At 34.8% G+C, this 22,419-nt stretch overlaps 1 protein-coding gene across 1 annotated transcript; it reads right to left on the minus strand.

Moving 5' to 3' along the window:
• Positions 1–7,878: 7,878 nt before the first annotated feature.
• LOC101898232 (eukaryotic peptide chain release factor GTP-binding subunit ERF3A) lies at positions 7,879–20,697 on the minus strand. The gene is made up of 7 exons (XM_005174861.4): positions 19,637–20,697; positions 11,417–11,605; positions 10,579–11,348; positions 10,423–10,509; positions 10,173–10,349; positions 8,364–8,532; positions 7,879–8,291 (listed from the first exon to the last, which is right to left on the minus strand). Exons 1-7 carry the CDS (start codon positions 20,001–20,003, stop codon positions 8,248–8,250), a joined length of 1,803 nt encoding a protein of 600 aa, XP_005174918.1. The 5' UTR covers positions 20,004–20,697; the 3' UTR covers positions 7,879–8,247.
• Between the last annotated feature and the right edge of the window lie 1,722 nt (positions 20,698–22,419).

Raw genomic sequence — 22,419 nt, forward strand, 5'->3', positions numbered from 1 at the left:
ACCAGATATCAGATACAGCTCAGAAATAAGAGTTTACAATATTTTCAAGATCGGTTCAGATTTGGATATAGCTCCCACATATATCTGTATCTGATTTTAGGTTTTTCCTGGATCAAATGGCTAATATCATCAAAAATAAACTTAGTTTTGGCACTTCCGACGGAATTCAGCCAAAAGCAAGAGCATCAAATTTTTCTCAAAATCGGTTCAGATATAACTTCCATATAAATGTTTCATCCGATTTGGTGTTAAAGTCCCACGCCAGCGTAATATGCACTATACAACCTTGACTTGTGTGCAAAGACCTTATGGCTTATTTGTCAGTTTTAAAACACAAACTACGGAGACTACGGAATATTATCTTCTGATGAACAATTCGAACTAGTAACGATTGCAGATTTTTATACCCGCCACCATACTACGAAATACTCATGTCAGACCCAACAAAGTATATATATTCTTGATCAGCGTAAAATTCTAAGTCGATCTAGCCATGTCCGTCTGTCCGTCCCAGACAGTTGTCACAGACTGTGTAATCACGCTATTTTTCGAACGAATTGAGATAGAAGGCTAAAATTTTGCACACATGTTTATTTTCCAGTAGACAGGTTAAGTTCGTTAATGGGCCATGTAGGTCCACGTTTTCATATAGCCCCCATATAACGGTACCTCACGATATTCGGTATTTTGATATTTAAGCGACATTATTATCCGGAATTGTTTCAAATTTGGTATTTGAAGTTCGTAATGGATAATACAGCCTGTGACAGAAAATTGTCTGTACAGGTCCACGTCTTCGTATAGCCCCCTTATACCTCCCAATATTCGGTAATTTGATTATTTTAGCGACATTATTTACCCGAATTTTTTCAAATTTGGTATTTGAAGTTCGTAATGGATACTACAGTCTGTGACAGAAAATTGTCTACGCAGGTCCACGTCTTCGTATAGCCCCCATATAACGGTACCTCCGAATATTCGGTATTTTGATGATTTTAGCGTCATTATTCACCGGAATTGTTTCAAATTACTTATTTAGATTTCGTAATGGGAACTACTGTCCGTGACAGAAAATTGTGTATGCAGGTCCAAGTTTTTGTATAGGCCCCATATATCAGTACCTCCGGTATTTTGACGATTTTAGGTACAATACCCACCGAAATTTTTTGAGATGTCGTATTTAAATTTCGTAATGAATGCTACAGCCTGTGCTGGTCCAGGTCTTCGCACTGCTCCGATATAACGGTACCTCCCTATCTACGATATTTTGATGATTCTAGCTACATTATTCACCCATTATTTCAAGTTTCGAACTTGAATATGGTAATGGCTTATGACAAACAATGCCTATGTAGGTCCACATCGTATAGAGCCCAATATAATGGCTTCATTTGGTATTTCTAAAATTTTAACAAATGGTGGAGGGTATTCAAAGTTCGGCCCGGCCGAACTTACCGCTTTTTAACTTGTTATTTTTTTTTTTTAATTTTCCTCTATGTATTGACAACGAAAAATTACTCAAAAATGGTGAAGAAACTCTGAAACACTAACCAAATCACAAACTGCATTTGTTTTCGATTTTCATAATATAATTCATTTCATTTTATTTATTATTAATAAAAAATGTTTGTTTGTTGTTGTTGTTGGTTTTTTATTATCGTTATTTTTTAGGCATATTTTTTGTTTTAATATATATTTGTTTTTCATTCTTGTTTTCAGTGTATAAATAATCGCTTTGTTTTTTTATTAACGTCATCATTACTATAATTTATAAACGAAACGACGGGCTGTCATGTAAAATGTTTGAAATTTTCCGGTTGGGGAGAGTAGGTGTGATAATAAAAATGAAAAAAGACTAGGAATATCATTTTTTCAAGTCTTGGGGAGATACAAAGAAAAAAAAAAGAAATACTTTTTATTTAAAATTTGCAATTTATACAAAAAAAGAAAAATCTATAATTTTGTAATGGGGGTTAAGAAGTTTGTTTATATGTATTTAAAGTTAATTTAATTAACCAATTGTTTTGTTTTGTTTTGTTTTTCAAGTTTGTATGTGTATGCATCATCATATTACGTACTGGTTCTTTTGTATTTTTTTTTTTTTATTTTGTTATGAATATATAGTACATACATACATAATTATTAATGGGATTTTGTTTTGTTGTTGTTGTTTTTACTTCATGTATGCCATTTTTGTATCGTTACATTTTAACGATTTGTTGTTAAAGCTGTAGATAATAATAGAACTTTGTTTAAAAAGAAATGCCCAAAAAATAAATAAATGCTTTATATCTAGGGGGATTCCATGGGGGTGAGTAATTTTGGAAATGAAATATGGATATGAAAGCAAAAGGGAAATACTGAGGAGTTCAATTAAATAAACTTAAATAAGTTAAAAAGTATCGATCGGTTTTGCCGACAGATGTATACCCTCGGCCAATCTTCGATTATTTATATATTTTTTTATTTCTGTTATGATTATTCAAATGTTTAACCCTCTATGGAGTATGTTTCAAAGGAATGGGCCAATATTGTCCATTTCGTATCGGACTTAAATAGATATGATAAAAATATTGCGACGTGCCTGGTTTGGACTATATTTGTTACTTCCTTTCACTTTATATTAGATATGTGATCATTTTTAGAAAATGTTAAAATGTACGGGAGGTCGACAGAAGAAAATCGAACATTTATATCCAAATTTATGCGAAATAATTAATTCCATATTCATCTCAGGTTTCTGGCTGGGAGAAATATTTAGATATCCTAAGTTGTAAAGAATCGCTGACTTGTTTCGGGAGGTATGCCAGATAAAAAGTATTGAAAATTGTGACCCCTTGGTGGGTAATATACCAGAGAACCGATGTATATCATTTTCACAACAGATCTTGTGTTAGCAAAAATGTTTGTATGTGTAAAATTTGAATAGAGCTGGATGCTTATTTCCCTTTCTTATAGCGTTTGTTTCTTCATTCTTGAACCCTATGTGGGGGAGGTACAAAAGGAAATGGTCCGATCTCTATCATCATTATAACAGATCATGTGTTGATGGAAATACTGAGATGTACCAAGTCTGAATGGAATCTGATGTTAATTTCGTGTTTTATCAGCTTTATGATCATTCAAAATTTTGACCCTTAGTGTTAGAGGTACCAGAAGGAGAGGACCGATCTCTACCATCTTTATAACACATCTCGTGTTTATACAAATATTGAGATGTGTCAAGTCCGAATGGAATCGGATCATAATTTCGTGTTTTATAATCGTCATAAATATTCAAATTTTTGACCCTTTGTGGGGGAGGTGCCCTAAGGAATAGTTCGATCTCTACCATCTTTATAACAAATCTTGTGTTTATGTAAATATTGAGATGTGCCAAATCTGAATGGAATCGGATGTTAATTTCGTGTTTTATAAGCTTCATAAATATTCAAAATTTTGACCCTTTGTGTGGGAGGTGCCCGAAAGAGTGGACCGATATATCCCATTTTAACACCAGACTTTGGATTAATAAAAATATTGTGATGTGTGTAATTTGAGGAGAAACAGATGCTTATTTCGGATTTTATGATCGTTTTGGTTATTCAAAGTTTTGACCATTTGTGGGGAAGGTACCCGAAGGAATGGTTCGATCTCTACCATCTTTGTAACAGATCTTGTTTTTATGGAATTATTGAGTTGTGCCAAGTTTGAATGAAATCGGATGTTAATTTCGTGTCTTATAAGCTTCATAAATATTTAAAATTTTGACTCTTTGTGTGGGAGGTGCCCGAAAGAGTGGACCGATATATTCCATCTTCACACCAGACCTTGGGTTAATAAAAATATTGTGATGTGTGTAATTTGAGGAGAAACAGATGCTTATTTCGAATTTTATGATTGTTGTGGTTACTGAAAACTTTGACCCTTTGTGGGGGAGGTACAAGAAGGAATGGTCCGATTTCTACCATCTTTATAACACATCTTGTGTTGATAGAAATATTGAGATGTGCCAAATCTAAATGGAATCGGATGTTAATTTCGTGTTTTATAAGCTTCATAAATATTCAAAACTTAGACCCTTTGTGGGCAGGTACCAGAAGGAGTGGACCGATATATTCCATCTTCATCCCAGACCTTGGGTTAATAAAAACATTGTGATGTGTGTACTTTGAAGACAATCGGACTGTTACATCACATTTTTAAGAGTTATAATTATTCAAAATTTTGTCCCTTCGTGGGGGAGGTACTTGATGGAGTGGCACGATATTGTCCATTTTCACACCTGACGTAGCACTGATGCAAATATTAAAATTCGCAAAGTTGAAGCTAAATCGGATTATCCTTTCTCTTTCTGTGCAGTAAATTATTTTCTTTGAAAATATTAACATTTTGTGTGAGAGGTACCAGAAGGAGTGGACCGATATTGCCCATCTCGAACTCGTTTGACATTAATATTACGATGTGTCAAGTTTGAATCATATCGGATATTCCCTTTGAAAGTTACCGTGCGAACCAACCAGCCAAACAGGCAGACGGACATCGCTAGATCGACTCCAAATGTCCTAAAACGAATTTGGTGCAAAGAGACATAGGCTCTAAAACCGTTATTTCGATGAGGCACGGTTTGGCCGTATCAAATGATATAGCCATATGGCTGGCTGAGGGTATAATAATCTCTCATGGAAATTTGGTAACAACTAGAATGATAGGAATCCAAGTCGGGCGAAACCGACTTTATTTCTCAATACACCTATATAAGTGTTTTTAATAAAATCCAATCCCAAAAGATCTCAGGACATACATTAGTCGACTTTTGAACATGATTCATATCAGATTCCTGTACCATAGGGTTATAAAAAATGCAGACTTATTAAATGAACTCCTGGGTATTTAAGTTTGTTTTTAATAAAAAAAAAATAAAATAAAATCATGCCGCAAAAAATAAAAAAAAGAATCAAATGTTGTTTGTTTTTTCCAATAATGATTATTATTTGCAATATTTCCTGATTTTCTTTTTTTTAAATATAAAAGCTAAATTACTTCTTAGTTCGTTTAAAAATATTTTTTTTTAATATGAACAATAATAAGTAATATTTTAATTAGAGAAAATAACAAATTTATATATTGATGTGGTGGCAATATGGGGGACAATCTGTAGAAGAAGGAGTGGGAAAATAAATTAAAAAAATATAGAATTGATGGGAAAGGACTTATTGCAATAAAAATTTAGTGATATTGAGAATTAAATTAAATTCGAATAATCCCCAAATCTTTTAGTAGGTTAAATTTGTTTCAATTTTTAAAATGTTTAAAAATTTGATATGCTCCAAATTTTCAGTTATTATTAGAAAATAAATGGTCCCCAAACTTGAGACAGAAAAAGTGGGTACCCACTGAATTACAATTCATGATTGTCCTGATAATGCATTTCTACGATAAGTCCTTCAAATTAAAATATTTTCAAAATGTATTCTTTAAAACACATACAGAAATGGATTCATCTCATTGGAAATGTTTTTATTTAATAAAATGCCAACCAATTGCATGGGATTTATGGTAATAAGCCTAGGGCGTATTGCTTGCCCTTGGCATCATCAAAATAATCATCTGCCGGGAAAGATGTTGGCGTTGGGGAATAAGAATTTAATTTAGAATCGCTTCATCATCTCCATATGCATATATATAAATGTATATTATTCCACTTAAAATAAGAAACAAAATATATGTATATTTTAACGGTGACTGTAGGCCATTTTGCAAATTGCTTAATTGGTAATTTAGTGACTATAGTTGTTGTTGTTGTTATTTATCTTTCCGGTATGTTTTGTAGTGTGAAGTGTTGTAATCTTGGTGTTGTCGTTAAAAATGATTCCCTTGCTCATTATTTTAGTATTTGTTTCTTTGTCTTTTTCACACAATAAATGAAGTGGCAAAAAAAAAGTTGATCTGTTCAAAAAAAGTAAAAGAAACAGCATTTAATAATTTTCTACATTTGATTGATGATTTTGAAAGAATTTTGATATAGAGCCTAAAAGAGACTTACATACATAAGAAGAAAAAAATACAGCCCAGTAAAGTTTTCATTCGAACCACCCAAGGAGCCTGAATACTTCCTTTATGTTATAAACAATATCTGTCTGGGTATGGGTAGGAAAAAACTGTTGTATCATCATCGAGTGTGGTGGGAACTATTTGTATTTAGTTCATCATTATGTAACAAAAATTTAACAATCGGCCCTATTACGGTTGTCGTTTCTATAGCCGTCGTCGACGCTCGATTCCTCGCCTCGATTCATTCGATTCAATGGTATTACGGTAAGGCATAGAAGCGACATCGACAGTTTAAAATAAAAGTTGGCACCAACTTCAAAAACGTTGGCAACACTCCCTTGTTATTGACAAAAAAAGATACAAATTTGTTGAAATTTTGAATTCTAATCACTTGGTCACTTGATGGGGTTATTTAAAGCGGTTCGGAAGTTATAGTCAAATTATCGATTTTTAGACCCGTATTTTTTATCAACACTCTTACCTTACCAAAATTATAAAATTTTTGCTAATACCATTTCTGGGTCAGAGATATTCTCTTCTGGGTATGTTCAACTGGCTACGCGAACTAAAGATTTCTAAATTTAACAGTTGTTGTAAGTAGCCGGCCTTCGGTGGTCATGTGAACACTTGTTGGATAGGTATAGGTATAAGTTTTCAAACCATACCCATATTGCCTATGTCGGATAAGTGATTCCGGTAAATCAGCTTTCCGGAATCAGGGTAAAAACAACTAACTCTGGAAAAAAATTCGAAAAAATCGAGGAGTTGTTCCAATTGGCCACAGCATTGAGGTTTTTAGCGCTAGGATCTTATTAAACCATTGTCGGAGATGGCTTCAATATTTGCAAATTGTTTTGCTGTTGTTATTTTCATGGTCAAATATCAAATACAAAATGGTCAAAATATTAACGTCGACTAATAAATACAAGGCCGTCACAATTTTTTACGGCGACAGATATTCTCTAAAAACGACTTCACGTCGACTGTTGTATCGTCAATGATAATAGCAATCGTTCATTGCTATCGACAAAAAAACGACAACCTTAATACCGTTATTATCGTCTCGACGTCATTTTGCAACGACGACGACAACGGTAATAGGGCCGATTTTCTAAAAACGACTACCATCAATAATAATTGCAATCATTAATCGCTATCGACAAAAAACGATAACCTTAGTACCGTTATTGTGGCCTCGACATCATTTTGCAACGACGACGACAACGGTAATAGGGCCGAATATTAATATCATGTTAAAACTTTAATATTAAAAAACAAGTTAGTGTACATTTTTATAGGTCAGCTGTTAAAACAGAAATGGTTGCTAACTTGTCAGCCATTCCAAGTTTCATTATCAACTGATCAGCTGATGAAAATTTATTCATTTTTTATTGAATTTATTCCTTTTTCCACTTCCCTTCCATTCACAAGTTACGAAAACAGACACTTGTAGGCTTGGTTTATATTACATTCCCTGGTCAGCGACTGGCAAACAGTTAAATCAACCCCAGACAGGCACTGTTTATAACAAGCTAATCTATTATATTCCTGCCTCCAAGTTACAGACCGCTGTCTATCCAAAAAAAATATCATATGCTCTATATTATCTATGACTCTACACTGTTCTCTCAATTTGTTACTTTTTCCAAGGTTAACAAAGAAAATTAAAATTAAAAAAAACATAGTAATAATCATATATAATTCTGTTCCTTTTTCGCATTTGTTTTTCTTTTTGTTTTCATCTCATATTTAATAATAGTAATAATATAATATATATTTTATATACGACGATTTTGTTTGTTTGTTTTTATACTTTTATAATTATCTGTAATTTATTAAAGATCCTTGTTATTCGTTTGTTTCGTTTTTATTTTAATGTTTTCCTTTATTATTTGTTTTATATTTTTCTCTCTTTAAAGTTCATGGTTTTCTTAATTTCCGTTTTGTTGTTGTTGTGGTTTTTGTTTTTGTTTTAAAGATAGGTTGTTGGTAGTTTTCAGTTTTTTTGAATTTATTTTCATAACGTTATTCAATTTTGTTTTCCTAGGTTGACGACGACGGCCGGGCTTAAAAAGCCTACTTTTTAAAATTAGATGTTAATGTTGATTTTTGTTTTTATAAATTTCATGTTATTTTGTTTTTTCTTTTAAAAAAGGCGGGGCTTGAAGCACTCAAGAAAATTAAAATTACAAAAAAAATTAAGCTTGGCTCAATTTACTCGATCACCTTCAACACTTTGCCAATAGCAATTGTTTTGTCTGGAAAAAGAAATAATAACAATAATTTCATTATTTCAAATCAAATCTGATAAATGTATAAATTTAACTTACTTTCATCTCTCAGAGTAAATCTTCCCATTTGTGGGAATAGTTTAAATTGTTCTAAACAAATCATACCGGAACATTCAATTCTCATAATTGCCACTTGATCTTGCTTAACGAATCTTGGACGTGATTTTGATTTTTCGCCGGTCTTTTTGTCAACCAAGCAAATGAGGGCCTGCAATGAAAAAAAAACAAAAATTAATTTAAAAACAATAACGAAAAGTATCAGACATTTGTGCATCCTATGAATCTGTCAGATACATTTGGGACGGGAATTCAAGTACCACACTAAACATATATATTTCAAAACATATATTATTCAAAATTTTGACACTTTGTGGGGGAGGTGCCAGAAGCAATGGTCCGACCTCTACCATCTTCATATCAGATCTTGTGTTAGTAGAAATAATGGGATGTGTGAAATATTAAGAGAACCGGATGCTTATTTCGGATTTTATGATAGTTTTGATTATTTAAAACTTTGAATCCTATGTGGGGGAGGTACCAGAAGGGGTAGTCCGATCTCCACCATCTTTATAACATATCTTGTGTTGATGGAAATATTGAGATGTGCCAAGTCTGAATGGAATCGGATGTTAATTTCGTGTTTTATAAGCTTCATAAATATTCAAAACTTAGACCCTTTGTGGAGGAGGTACCAGAAGGACTGAACCGATATATTCTATATTCACACCAGAACTTGGATTAATAAAAGCATTGTGATGTGTGTACTTTGAAGATAATCGGAAACTTACATCACATTTTTAAGAGTTTTAATTATTCCAAATTTTGACACTTTGTGGGGGAGGTGCCTGATGGAGTGGACAGATTTTGTTCATTTTCGCACCTGACCTAGCACTGATGAAAATATTAGGATTCGCAAAGTTGGAGCAAAATCGGATTATCCTTTCTCTTTGTGTACAAAAAATTATTTTCTTTGAAAATTTTGACATTTTGTGTGGGGGGTACCAGAAGGTGTGGACCGATATATTCCATCTTCACACTGGACCTTGGGATAATAAAAATATTGTGATGTGTGTAATTTGAAGACAATCGAACACTCACATCACATTTTATAAGAGTTATAATTATTCAAAATTTTGACCCTTTGTGGGGAAGGTACTTAATGGAGTGGACCGATATTGTCCATTTTCGCACAAGACCTAGCACTGATGCAAATATTGAGATTTACAAAGTTGTATCAAAATCGGATTATCCTTTCTCTTTCTGAGAGGTTGATTATTTTCTTTAAAAATGTTGACATTTTCTGGGGGAGGTACCAGAAGGAGTGGACCGATATTGCCCATCTCCCAACTCGATCTAAGTTGGACAATAATATTACGATGTACCAAGTTTGGATCAAATCAGATACTCCCTTCGAGAGTTTTCGTGCACACCAGCCAGCCAGACAGACGGGCGGATGGACGGACTGACATCGCTAGATCGACTCCAAATGTCCCTAAACTTTGATGCAAAGAGACCTAGAGTCTAAAACCGTTATTTCGACTAGACACGCCATATGGCTGAGGGTATACAAAACGGTGGAATATTGTTGGGAGCTGGAATTAAATTTGAGCCGAATTCAAGAGAAACGTTTCAGATATTTGATATTAAATGCACATTTTAGCCTTCGAGCTTCTGTCATCTATAAATATTGGCTGCAGATATAGATGAATCGATTTTATCTAAATTTCAAATATATATTTCTAGACAATAACTGTTGGAGAACAATGGTTTTCAAATACGACAAAACAATTAAATAGGTTTGGAAAAAAAATGGCAAGTTCATCTTTGAATGAAAACTCAAAAACTTACTTTAACGGTAACTTCTTCAGCTGCACAATGTATATGCATGACGGCCGAATAACCGGCACAGATAATTGATTTATGCTCCAAGATAACGACTTGAGCATCAAATATTTTGCCAGTTTTAATAGGATTAGAGGCATCGCACAATACAAAACCAGGTGAGACATCTTCTTCTTCAATGCCCTAAAAATCAAAACAAAAATAAAATCATTAGCAATTAAACCCCAACAGAACTATGAAAAAATCAGCTACTAACCTTCAGCTTGATTTTGACATTTTCACCAGGACCCACAGAGGTGACTTCATCATCATCAGACCAAAGTTGATCAACAGCAACTTGTGTCTATAAAAAAAATAAAAAAAGTTTATAAAACACTTCTCTATAAGGAAATGGTTTCAATCACCCACTTACCCTATTAGGCATCACCAACAAATTCTGGCCCTTTCGCGCAGTACCCGACTCAACCTTGCCCATTACAACCGTACCCATATCCTTGTATTTATCAACAATGGGCATAATGAATGGTCCATCGGCTTTGCGATTAAGTGAAGGCAACTGATCAATGAATGGTATAAAGGCTGGGCCATTGTACCATGGACAAATTGTATCGGGTATAGTATCACGTAAACCGGCTCCACTTAAACCTGAGCATGGCATAAAGGTCAAATCCTTGGCTGGATTAAAACCTAATTTTTTGAGGTAAGGTAGGATCTTGTCTTTGCATTCGTTGTAGCGTGCCTCATCCCAGTTGACTGTTGGATCGTCCATTTTATTGACGAGTACAACCAGATGTTTGACACCAGCTGTTTTGGCCAACATAGCATGTTCACGTGTCTGCCCGCCACGATCGAAACCAGTTTCAAATTCACCTTTTCGCGCCGATATAACCAAAACGGCCAGATCGGCCTGTGCCGCACCACCAATCATATTTGGTACGAAACTTTTGTGACCAGGAGCATCCAAAATGGTGAAATGTTTACGTTCTGTTTCGAAATATGCCCGACCGACTTCAACGGTTTTGCCCTTGTCACGTTCCTCTTGATTTGTGTCCAAGGCCCATGAGAGATACCAACTTTCACGAGATTTTTCACGTGCCTCACGTTCGTATTTTTCCAGTGTACGTTTGTCGACCATGCCAGTTAGGGACATAATTTGGCCACCAATTGTTGATTTACCAGCATCTATCGGAAATTAAATAAATAGTGTTATTTTTGGCTGGCGAATTTCAGTTTTTATTATTAAAACTTACCAACGTGACCAATGAAAACAACATTGACATGTTCTTTTTTGCTCTTTGTGTCTTCTACCTTTGGTATCTTTTTCTTTGACACCTTTGGTGTGGCATCACCTTCGACTTCTTCAATATCTTCAGCTTCTTCATCATCGGGAGTAATAACGGGTTCCTCTTCAACATCCCAGCTGTCGGCAGGATCGTTTTCTATAGAAAAATATTACGCAATTAATACTTGTAGATTAGATTTGTATTCAAATATTTATTTCTTTTTAGAGAAAGTAAAAAATTTATTCCTTTAGAATTCGAAAAAAGGAAAACCCGCGGAATGCCTGTTTTAAAATCCCAAGACTTAGAAAGTATTTTATTTTCCGAAAAAATACGACTTAAGAATCTGAATGAGCGATAAATATTTTTTACATATTCTGTGACTGGACTATGAGAATTCTTCAAAAATGCAACGATTTAGGGCCTTGGACAGACCAAAACATTTTCGAAAATTTTGAAAATATTTTAAATGTCTCGTATTAAAAACCTCGATTTAAGAAAAAAACTAAAAATTCAATATTTGAAGGAGAACCATAAAAATCGATGACTTGGGACGTTAAAAGAACAATGAAAATACTTAAAAAAATACTAGACTTGCGCCCGTAAAAAGAAAATAAAAGAAATAAAAACGAGGAAAATTTATTAAAAACATGTAAAAACAAGTAAGCAAAGGCTACAGTCGAGCGGGGCCGACCGTTGAATACCCTACAACACTATAATAAACGATACAGTTTATATAGGCGAGATACTCGAAAGAATTCCACAAGATATTGTGACAAATAATAAAAGAAAACCATAAGGTTTCGTTCTCTAATTTTAGAATAATAGCAACTTAAACTAATTTGCTCATTTCCAATTTATTGGAACATGTTGCACGTAAATGGTCTTCTTAGATCTGGAACCAATATTTCCCAAAGACCTATAATATCTCAGAAGTGGCAAAAGATTAACATTTATTATTGGTTTTTGACTGAAACGCATCTATATGAGATACAGATATTTGACTATATTCTTCAACGAAATCAGCTTTAACGAAATAGTCAGAAGTGCGTCTTTCCTGTATTTGTGAATTCTCCAAGAAGTCACTGGAATGGTCATTTTCGTATTTTGTCTACAAAAGTTGGCAAACTATTTCACACATTGAATATTTTTGGATGGCCATCCAAAACTGCTTGGCTTTTGCAATGCCCGATAACCCCCATTCAAATGTGCGTGAGGATGGGGCAATAATTACGACCTGCTGACAATTTTGCAGTTATTTGGTCCATTTCAACCCCTAAATATATGGCGATCATCTCCAAAAAGAGTAGGCTTCTATTCTGACCCTCATCTGATCCCCATGCAAAATTTCGTTAGGATCGGGCCATAAATGCGATCTGTATATGATATCCTGATATCCTAACTACTTAGTTTTGTTAGCTGTAGAGATATTACCAAATGTTTAATTCAAAATGAAAATATGTCAAAAATATGACAAAATTGAAAAAAATATGAGAAAATTTTACAAAATCAATATTTTAATCTTTAGGGAGATATTTTTATGCGAATTGTTAGACGTTGTTTCTTTCCTTCCAAGAGGCCATTCTGAATAAATGAGAACTGTCGAAATCAGTTCAGCCGTTCTCAACATATAAGAGATCTTTCAAGCATATCTTCTTTGATAGACATATATATCGCACATATTTCGCTATATATCCGATTTGTTGGATGTTAACATCAATGTAAAGGTCAGAAGTTACCTTGTCATGGCTTTGTGATTTTGCCGGGATTTAAAATATTCGCGGTTTAATGTAAAATTTTGAATTTTTTCAACACAAAAGATATGGTCTATTTCACCCGCTAAATATTATCCGATGACCACCCAAATTGGTAGGCTTCTTCCCCGCCGTAAACTCTAGCTACATGCGAAGTTTCGCGTCGATTGGTCTATAATTGCGACCTGTATAGCTACTGCAAAATCCGACATTTTTTCAGTTTTTTGGTCCATTTCGACCCCTAAATATTATGCGATCATCTCCAAAAGAAATAGGGTTCTATTCTGACCTTAACCCCACCTCCATTCTAAATTTCGTGAAGATCGGGCCATAATTGCGACCTGTAGAGTGATTACAAATTAACATGGACAGACGGACGGACAGACGGACGGACGGACATACATAGCTAGATCGACTCAACTCGGCGAGATAGGAAGATCCATATATACTTTCCTATGTGGGAAATCAATATTTCGAGGTGTTACATAATTTTTGGCCCAATCAAACTTATAATACCCCCAACACATAGTGTTGTAGGGTATAAAGAGGTTAGTTCGGCCGGGCCGAAATTTGAATACCATCCACCATTTGGAACGAATTTGGCAATTTTCAAAAAAATAAAATCCCTTAAAAATTCTGTTAAAATCTTAAAAATACTGAGTGTAGAAATAGTTATATTAGGGTCTATACGACGACGTGGACCTTCCTGTGCAACTTTTGTCATTAGTCATTACAATATTCAAATGCGAAACTTGAAAAGAAAAATCTGTAAATAATGTAGCTAAAATCATCAAAATGCCGAAAATAGAGAGGTACCATTATATGGGGGCTATACGAAAACGTGGACCTGCACAGATATTTTTCCGTCTTAGGCTGTAGTATCCATTACGAACTTCACATAACAAATTGAAAACAATTTCAAGGAATAATGTCGCATAAATCACCAAATTGCCGAAAATAGGGAGGAATCATTATGTGGGGGTTTTACCAAAATGGGGACCTGCACAGACAATTTTCTGTCATAGGCTGTAGTATCCATTACGAACTCCAAATACCAAATTTGAAACAATTTCGGTGAATAATGTCGCTAGAATCATAAAAATGCCGAATTTGGAAAGGGGGTAGCATTATATGGGGGCTATGCGAAGACGTGGACCTACACAGAGAATTTACTATCATAGGCTGTAGTATCCATTACGAACTTCAAATACCAAATTTGAAATAATTCCGGTGAATCGGGAGGTACCGTTAAATGGGGGCTATACGAAGACGTGTACCTGCACAGACAATTTTCTATCATAGGCTGTAGTATCCATTACGAGCTTCAAATACCAAATTTGAAACAATTCCGGTGAATAATGTCGCTAAAATCATCAAAATACCGAAAATATGGAGGTACCATTACATGGGGCTATACCAAAATAACAAATACCAAACGTCCTGACATAATATATGAGTAAAATTTTATCAACCTACTTCATTTCGTTCGAAAGCAAGAGTGATTTCCACAGGCGGACGGATATCGCTAAATTAATATAGAATTGTATGCTGATCAAGAATATATATTCTTTGTGGTGTCTAAAATGTATATTTCGAGGTGTTACAAACGAAATGACAAACTTAATATACCCTCCATACTATGGTGGAGGGTATACAAATTAGCGACCTGAGACTTTAAGGAGAAAAAAAAAAAAACTACACAACTTGGGATATTTTTAAACCCTACGATTTGAGGCCTATAAAGGTCTATGAAAGCTATTTTAAAAATTGAGGACTTGAGGACTTTGTCTTAAAAAGGCGAAAACAATTACAAAATAAGAGGATGAATGCAAATATTGCACATCCTTTCCAAAAACATATTTTTTTCAAATTGTAACAGGAGTACTCAAAAATATTCACCTGCCAGAAAATCGGACACAAATATGTTATATAAAATGGTTATATAGACAAAAATTCAGGATATATATTGTTTGCTCCGCCCTATCAAATCCATTTTTTTCTTAATAGAAAATATTGAACCCTTAGCTTTTCATAATCACAAAGGCCGAACACAAATTCCAGAGTCAAACCTCAAAATTGAACCATTAAAATTAAAATTTCCTTTTGAAATAAATTTTGAAATTTTACCCAATCACTGTACATATTTACATGGGAACACGCACACACATTTGTGCAATGAAGAGTAAGTAATAATCCGTTGAACACCAGAATAGTTGGAGCTGAAGGAAACATGCCATATGGCTTCATCGTAAACATTTCTTCTAGTCATGCTATTAAGTGGAATGGTCGCTGGACTGGTTGTATACCGTGGTATTTAAGTGGAATCGACAAACATTTCACATATGTTTATTGACCGACCGAGTAGTAGTAGTAGTTGCCCACCAAACTGGTAAAAAAATATTTAGTTAAGCAGCTACCAACAAACAAAAGCATGTTTGTTTGATATGATATTAGCTAAATAACAAGTAGCACAAGTAGCTCTCTGAATATAAGGAAAATATTCAGGTGTCAGATCGTCTTAGTTTTGAGAAATTCAATGATATTAGGCATACGATCGTAACTTGGGTACAAAAAAGTGTTTGCCAACTCTCAATATTCTCGATATTCAGACAGACCGCTGGGCTCTTGTGTGTGTTACAATATCCTTCTTAAATACCTTAGGTGGAGCCTATGACCTTGACAATTTTTCCCAAAGGTCTCAAATGGCTATGGATTAGATCAGAAAGATATTCTTCGTCAGGACGCAGCCAGTAGGGAAAAGTCAAAAATCGGGCGGGCCGACTATATGATGCCCTACACCACTTTACATATTTAGTAGAGCTCCGTAACCAAAGAATTTATTTGAAGTAGATCGTATCATCTATCAACGTTTGGCTTTAAAGCAGTTATAGTTTGGTTTCAGAGGAAACTAATATATGAGAGGCATATCCAATTCTGAATCGATTTTCACTAAATTTGACGGAGACATTTTAATCTTTAACATTGCTATAGAGAAGGATTATATTAAAAAGATATATTACGGAACCGAGTTCTACAAAATGGAAACGTAAGTCCGAAATTCACTCCATTTGGGCAGATATTAGTCATTTTTTGCACAATAAACCTAATATCGGATTAAGGATATATATGGGAGCCATATCCAAATCTTAGCCGATCTCGATAAAATTTGACAAATGCATTTCAGAGCTCTATAAGATATCTGCTGCCAAACATCATTATTGTCGAATGCATATTACGAATGTAAGGGAATTAAACACCAAATCGGATGTAACATACAATTTTGATGTACTTGCTTCTAGACTGAAATCGGTTGGATATGCCAAAATTCAGGTCATTTGGACCTATATCAATCATTTGGTGCACAATTAACCCGAATTCGGTTGAAGATATTTATGGGACCTACATATATCCACATTGGAACCGATCTTGATACAATTTCTGGGCTAAATCTGATATCTAGTACCAAATATCATTGTGAGTGCATATTACGAATGTGAGGGACTTTAAACACCAAATCGGATGAAAGACATACATGGGAGCTATAGCTATATCTGAACCGATTTTCAAATCTGATGTACTCTCTTCTGAACTGAAATCGGTTTGATGTGCCAAAATTCAGGACATTTGGACTTATATTAGCCATTTGGTGCACAATTAACCCGAAATGGGTTGAAGATATATGGGAGCTATATCTTAATCTAATTCAATTTCAATAGGGTTCGTCCTTGAGCCAAACATTTGAAAATTGTTTGGAAAATTTCATCTCAATCGGATAATCAATGCGACCTGCACTTTGTTCACAAAAATACATGGACAGACGGACTGACATGCAATCGACTTAGAAAGTTTTTCAATGAAGATCCTTAAAAGTAGCTATGGGTCCAGCTCGCTTCCTTCTCCATGATACAAACAAATGCACAAAGACATAATACCCTTACCACTATGTGGTGTAGGGTATAAAAATCATTAAAAGCGTTCGCAAACTATACATTGACTATTTGGAAATCCTTTTTTCTGTGTTTCTTTTTGGGATGTATGCGATCATATGCTCTAGCCAAGCATCCGAAATCTAACGTAATATTCAAGGAACTCAAAATTGTGTGCACTTTCTTGTAGGAAACACTGAAGAATAGAGCGGCCGATCAGGCACGTACCTATACATTTGTCTGTGAGAGAAGTCTCTACTTTCAATTAAAATCCAAAACGAGACAAGCAGCTTTGGTTGGGCCCTAAGTTTCTTGATTATGAACGTATTCGAAACAGAGTTATCTTCAAATTAAAATTTATCGAGGGCCCGATTTTTTATAACCCTCAAAACACCTCAAATTTGGGAATTTAAATATTTTTAAGGGGTTAATCCCCACAAAATAGTCCCGAAGGAAGGGACTGGAATATTCAAAATAGCGAAAACAGAAAGTATCGTTGTGGAAATATTGAATATTTTTTTAGAAATGAGTTTAATCACTGAGGACTTTAAGAATCAAATAATAGCTGATTTGGGAGGTACTTTTATGTAGTTCAAGCAGTGCAAGCAATTTTTATACCTGTGGAGAAACCGAAATTCAAAATTACAGCTTAAATGTTTTGGAAATTGGTTCCAAACTCTTCGAAATGAGGAATATTAGGATGAAAAATTATAAGAGGGCAATACCACAAAGTGGGTATTCATTAAATATTTGGAGGTATAAATCAAAAAGAATCAAATTTAGATAATCTGGATCCGAAAAAGCTATTAGCACAACTTGACGCATTTTGGAAATGTAAGAGTGTTAGCTATAATTTAGCAACAATTTTGTTGACGGACCTATTTTTGGACTTTTTGGGGGTTTTATAAAAATCCGGGCTATATATAACTATAACTGACTATAACTTCCGAATCGTCATATGGCCAGTTGTTGGATAGGTAATTTCATAAGCTTTACAAAGATACCTATATTGTCTATATCAGATAAGTGGGATCCGGGTCTTGAACCCGGACTTTCGCCTCAAAAATCTGGGGTCCCGGGTCAGTCCCCTCAAGAAAAAATATTTTCCCGGAATTAGGGTAAATATATCTACCCCTGGAAACTTTTTCGAAAAAAAATCGAAGAGTTTTTACTAAACTAGAGTTGCTTCCAATTTATTTTATTGGCCGAAACCTAGAAGCAAAAATCCTCCTCTAATTCCAGCCTGTGAAATTTTCGGACTTCATCTATCATAGTGCGATCTCTGCCACAATTTCAACATACAGAAAAATGGACACGCGGACATAGTTAAATCCTTAAAGATTTTTATTCTGATCATGCAAATATTTACTTCATAAGACCTCCGAAAAATGTTAAGAGGTGTTGTAACGGAAAGACAATTTTAATACACCCTGACTAACATTCTCCAATCACGTCGCCACTTGTTGCTTAGATATTGCCACAGGTTCAGTAAACCAGTTTCCAAACCCAGTTTTTTTTTATTTGGGAACAGTGTCTAATGAAATTACATTCTCCGAATCAGGGGGAAAGATCTACCTTCAGATTTTAACTTTTACTCACAGCTATGAGTGAGAAATTTTTTACTTCGTTTACAGAAAAAAACTTCAATATTTCAGTGCAGCATTTACTCTGTAATCCTCAAGTGTCCCATTTGTTAATTTAACAAATTCAATTATTGGATCAAATTCAATGGCAATCAAAAAAAGTTAACGTGTCAACAAATACAAAAGCAAGTAAATGAAGAAAACGACGAAGAAAAGCAAAAGCAGACTGTAAAAATGAGCTCTCCCCCCCTCGCTCAAGAAATAAGAGAAACAAACAAAAGAGAAATGAGATTACTTTGATTGGGGATTCGGAAAGAACAACAAAAAAACAAGCAAAAATATGTTTGGGAGCAACAACAAACAAAGCAGGGCAACAAAAACACATGGAAAGGTAAAACTCAAGAAAAGAAAGATTGATTTCGTTTATAAATTAATAACAAAATTTTGTTTTGCATTACACAAAAGCCATGGAAAACCCCCAGTCATCACCGCCAGTCAGTATTTTTCTTAAATGCCACTCTGCACGTAGTTTTTGAGGTTATATCGAAAACAAAAAAAATTAAAAGTATTGAATGAAAAAGTGAAAACACAAGAGTATCTGTGACTGCCGAAAGGTAGACCAGACCACCGACCGTCCGACTCATGAATCAATGACATACAACTAGTGGCTAATGGCCAACCCCACCGTGGCTGTTTGTGAAGAAGAAAAAAGTAACACACAAACAATAACAACATGCAAAAAATGCAAAAGAGGCGAAGACCTCCAACATCTGTGACAATAGATTACTGGTTAGTCATGACGTCATTTTTTTTTTCCATTGCCTATGCACTACCCCCACAACACTACCCAACTATGTTTCAGTAAGTACCCCCCACAAAGCCCCCCTCGCTTTAAATATCTAATTTCATTCCAAAAAAATATGTTACCATTATTAGCTGCAATTTTATCGGCTGTATTGATGTTTTCCACAGGTGCAGCAACCTTCACTGGTGACGTTTGCATTGGAGATTCCGCTGGTGCAACCTCACCGGCCGCCGCCTGGCTAAGTGCATTCAGGGAACCCGAAGCGGATGCATCCGAATTAGGTGTGGTGGCAGGAGTGCCGCTGGTAGAGGCTGGCACGCTGGTTGTATCCATGGGAGCAGCAATGGTGGCAGCAGCCGGCGCACTGTTGTCATTATTTATAGAACTGACAACGGCCGCACTGAAGCTGCCAAAGCTCGGTACAAATTCCGCAGCATTGACATTTAGTGTGGAGAATTTTGTGGACATATCGGAGTTTTCTTGAGCCATTTTGCTTGTATAACTTTTTTACTTTACTTTTTTTTTGTCGAATTTCTGCTTTCTTTGCTGTTTTCAAATTTTAACTTCGTCCGACACTTGGATTGAGGCGGTACACTCCGGTTGGTTAACTTCTCTACGCGCACTCAAACATGCACACGTAACAACAACAACACAAGTTCGTTCTCTCACACAACACTACTTCTCCGGTTGATTTGTCCGTTCGTCGTTCACTCGCTCGCTCGCTCGCCCCGTGAGAATTCCAATCCAAAAAAATATAACCTTCAATGGGGCGCTTGTAATTTTTATCGCAAACTAAATGTTGTAACAGACCCAACTTGCGAAAAATAACACACGCCACACACCGATCCAAACTTTTTCAAAGCGGCCCCTCTCTATTGCATTCACACACTTCTTTTTTATGAATTTCACACTTTCTTTTCCCTGTCTCGGTTACGCGAAAATCACGTTTTTCACTCAACTGACGACGACAAAGGAATTTTCTTCTTGGACTGCGTGTTCTGTTGCTTCTTTTTTGTGACTAAATATCACAATGTGTACGAACTGGTTCACTGAATGAGTAGTTACGGGTGTAAAATTGAAGAATAAAAGTCTATCCTGATGGTATTTATTGTAAAAAAAAGTATTGAACACAATTCAAAATTATCCACCAGCAGCACAATTTCAATAGCCACGCAGATAGGAAATAGGGACACTTCAATCGAGTTTCGGCATAATTGTAATCGACTATTTGATGAAATCACATTGGAAAAAAACAATCGATGACTATTTTTTATGGATAATCAAATATCGATGTCATAACTGGTAAAGTCATCAGGCTATACATCAAATCAATAATAATGATTATATATTTCTGTTTATGATATGTTCTCATTGCAATTTCAGTAACTTTGTTCAATGACTTTGTTTTTCATTTTTTAACAAAAATCTTATTATGGGGGAAATCCGCGTAACAAGAATGGAATTTTGTGGCTATTCCATAATATTAAATCTAAGATAGTATGACAATACACTTTTATCCCAAAATAAGAATAAGGCCACCAAGAGAAAAACATTGCAAAGCTACCTCCTACTTTGTTCTACCTTCTGTGATTGTGCCATGGGTTACCGTATTAAGGCCATTTACATATGCTCTGTTCCAGAACTGGAAGAATGTTAAGTTTTTTGCTACGATAACCGAATTCCCTTTATAAAATCGAAAAAAAAAATCGCAAAACTGCAAGAATCAGCAGGTACTGGAACAGACCCACATTTAACCTCCTTTGCCTAAAAAACATACAAAAAATTAACACAAGCGGAAAGAATAAAGGTGCAAGTACATAAAAGGCTTGAAGTCAATGCTAGGCATATTAATGTCAAGTTATAATGGATAACGACGGCAGGATTTTAGTGCGGCTCTGTACTCCCTTTATGAAATGTTACAAAATATGCCTAGCCATGACTTCAAGCTTCTTATGTACTTGCAGCTTAAGTCCGCCGTTGTTTTATTATTCCTTTGCATAAACGCCAAATAAATGACGTATTTAGCTGTCGATGTAACGCAGTATCATGGCAGAAGAATACACTACTTGGGAACATTGATATGTCAAAATTTTTAAAATTTATCTTCAAAAATAAGTAGATTTTTATATGTTTTCTTATACGACATCAAGCGGATGTTGTTATGATATGCCTTTTTCAACCCTTTTTTACGAGTTTCAAAATCTTTAATTGCAAAATTGTTGTGACAGTTCATTGTTACAGCAGCTCTATCGATGCGACTACCAATATTCTTCTACCATGCGCAGTATTTACTGTGATAAACGGTGATGAAAACAGTCGTCTCAATTGGCATGTGGTACTTAATTAGAGTTTTAACTAAAGACAATATGTTCTGTGTAAACATCAGTTTAGGTGAGCAAACTGTCGATAATCCATGGTAGAAGAATATAGGTAGACGCTTCGACACAGCTGCTGGGACATTGAACTGTCAAACCAATTTTGGAATCGAAAAAATACTCAAATGTGTAAATATTGTTAAAAAATGCATATTATAACAACCTCCGATTGGCGTATTTATGAGGAATGTGAGAGAAATCATTCATTTGTATGTTATATTAGTAGCGGCGAATCATTTAATAATGTACTATGATCCCAGAGAAACTCTTCTGATTCTTGAAGTAATCCGGAGATGGAATTGTTTTTACATTATTATTATTCAATAGTCGATCTACTCATCCCTATTTATCAGAGTTGTGAGAGAATTCATTCATTTACATGTTATATAAGTAGCAACGGAGTATTTGATAACGTTCCCAAATTCCAAAGAACCGATTCTGATTCTTAAAGTAATCCAAAGTTGGAAACGTTTTTACATTTTTAAATTAATTGTTTTTAAAATGCACCAAAGAGTCGCAAAATCGATTAT

Source organism: Musca domestica, unplaced genomic scaffold, assembly GCF_030504385.1.
Source record: "Musca domestica strain aabys unplaced genomic scaffold, Musca_domestica.polishedcontigs.V.1.1 3, whole genome shotgun sequence".
NCBI classification, from domain to species: Eukaryota; Metazoa; Arthropoda; class Insecta; order Diptera; family Muscidae; genus Musca; species Musca domestica.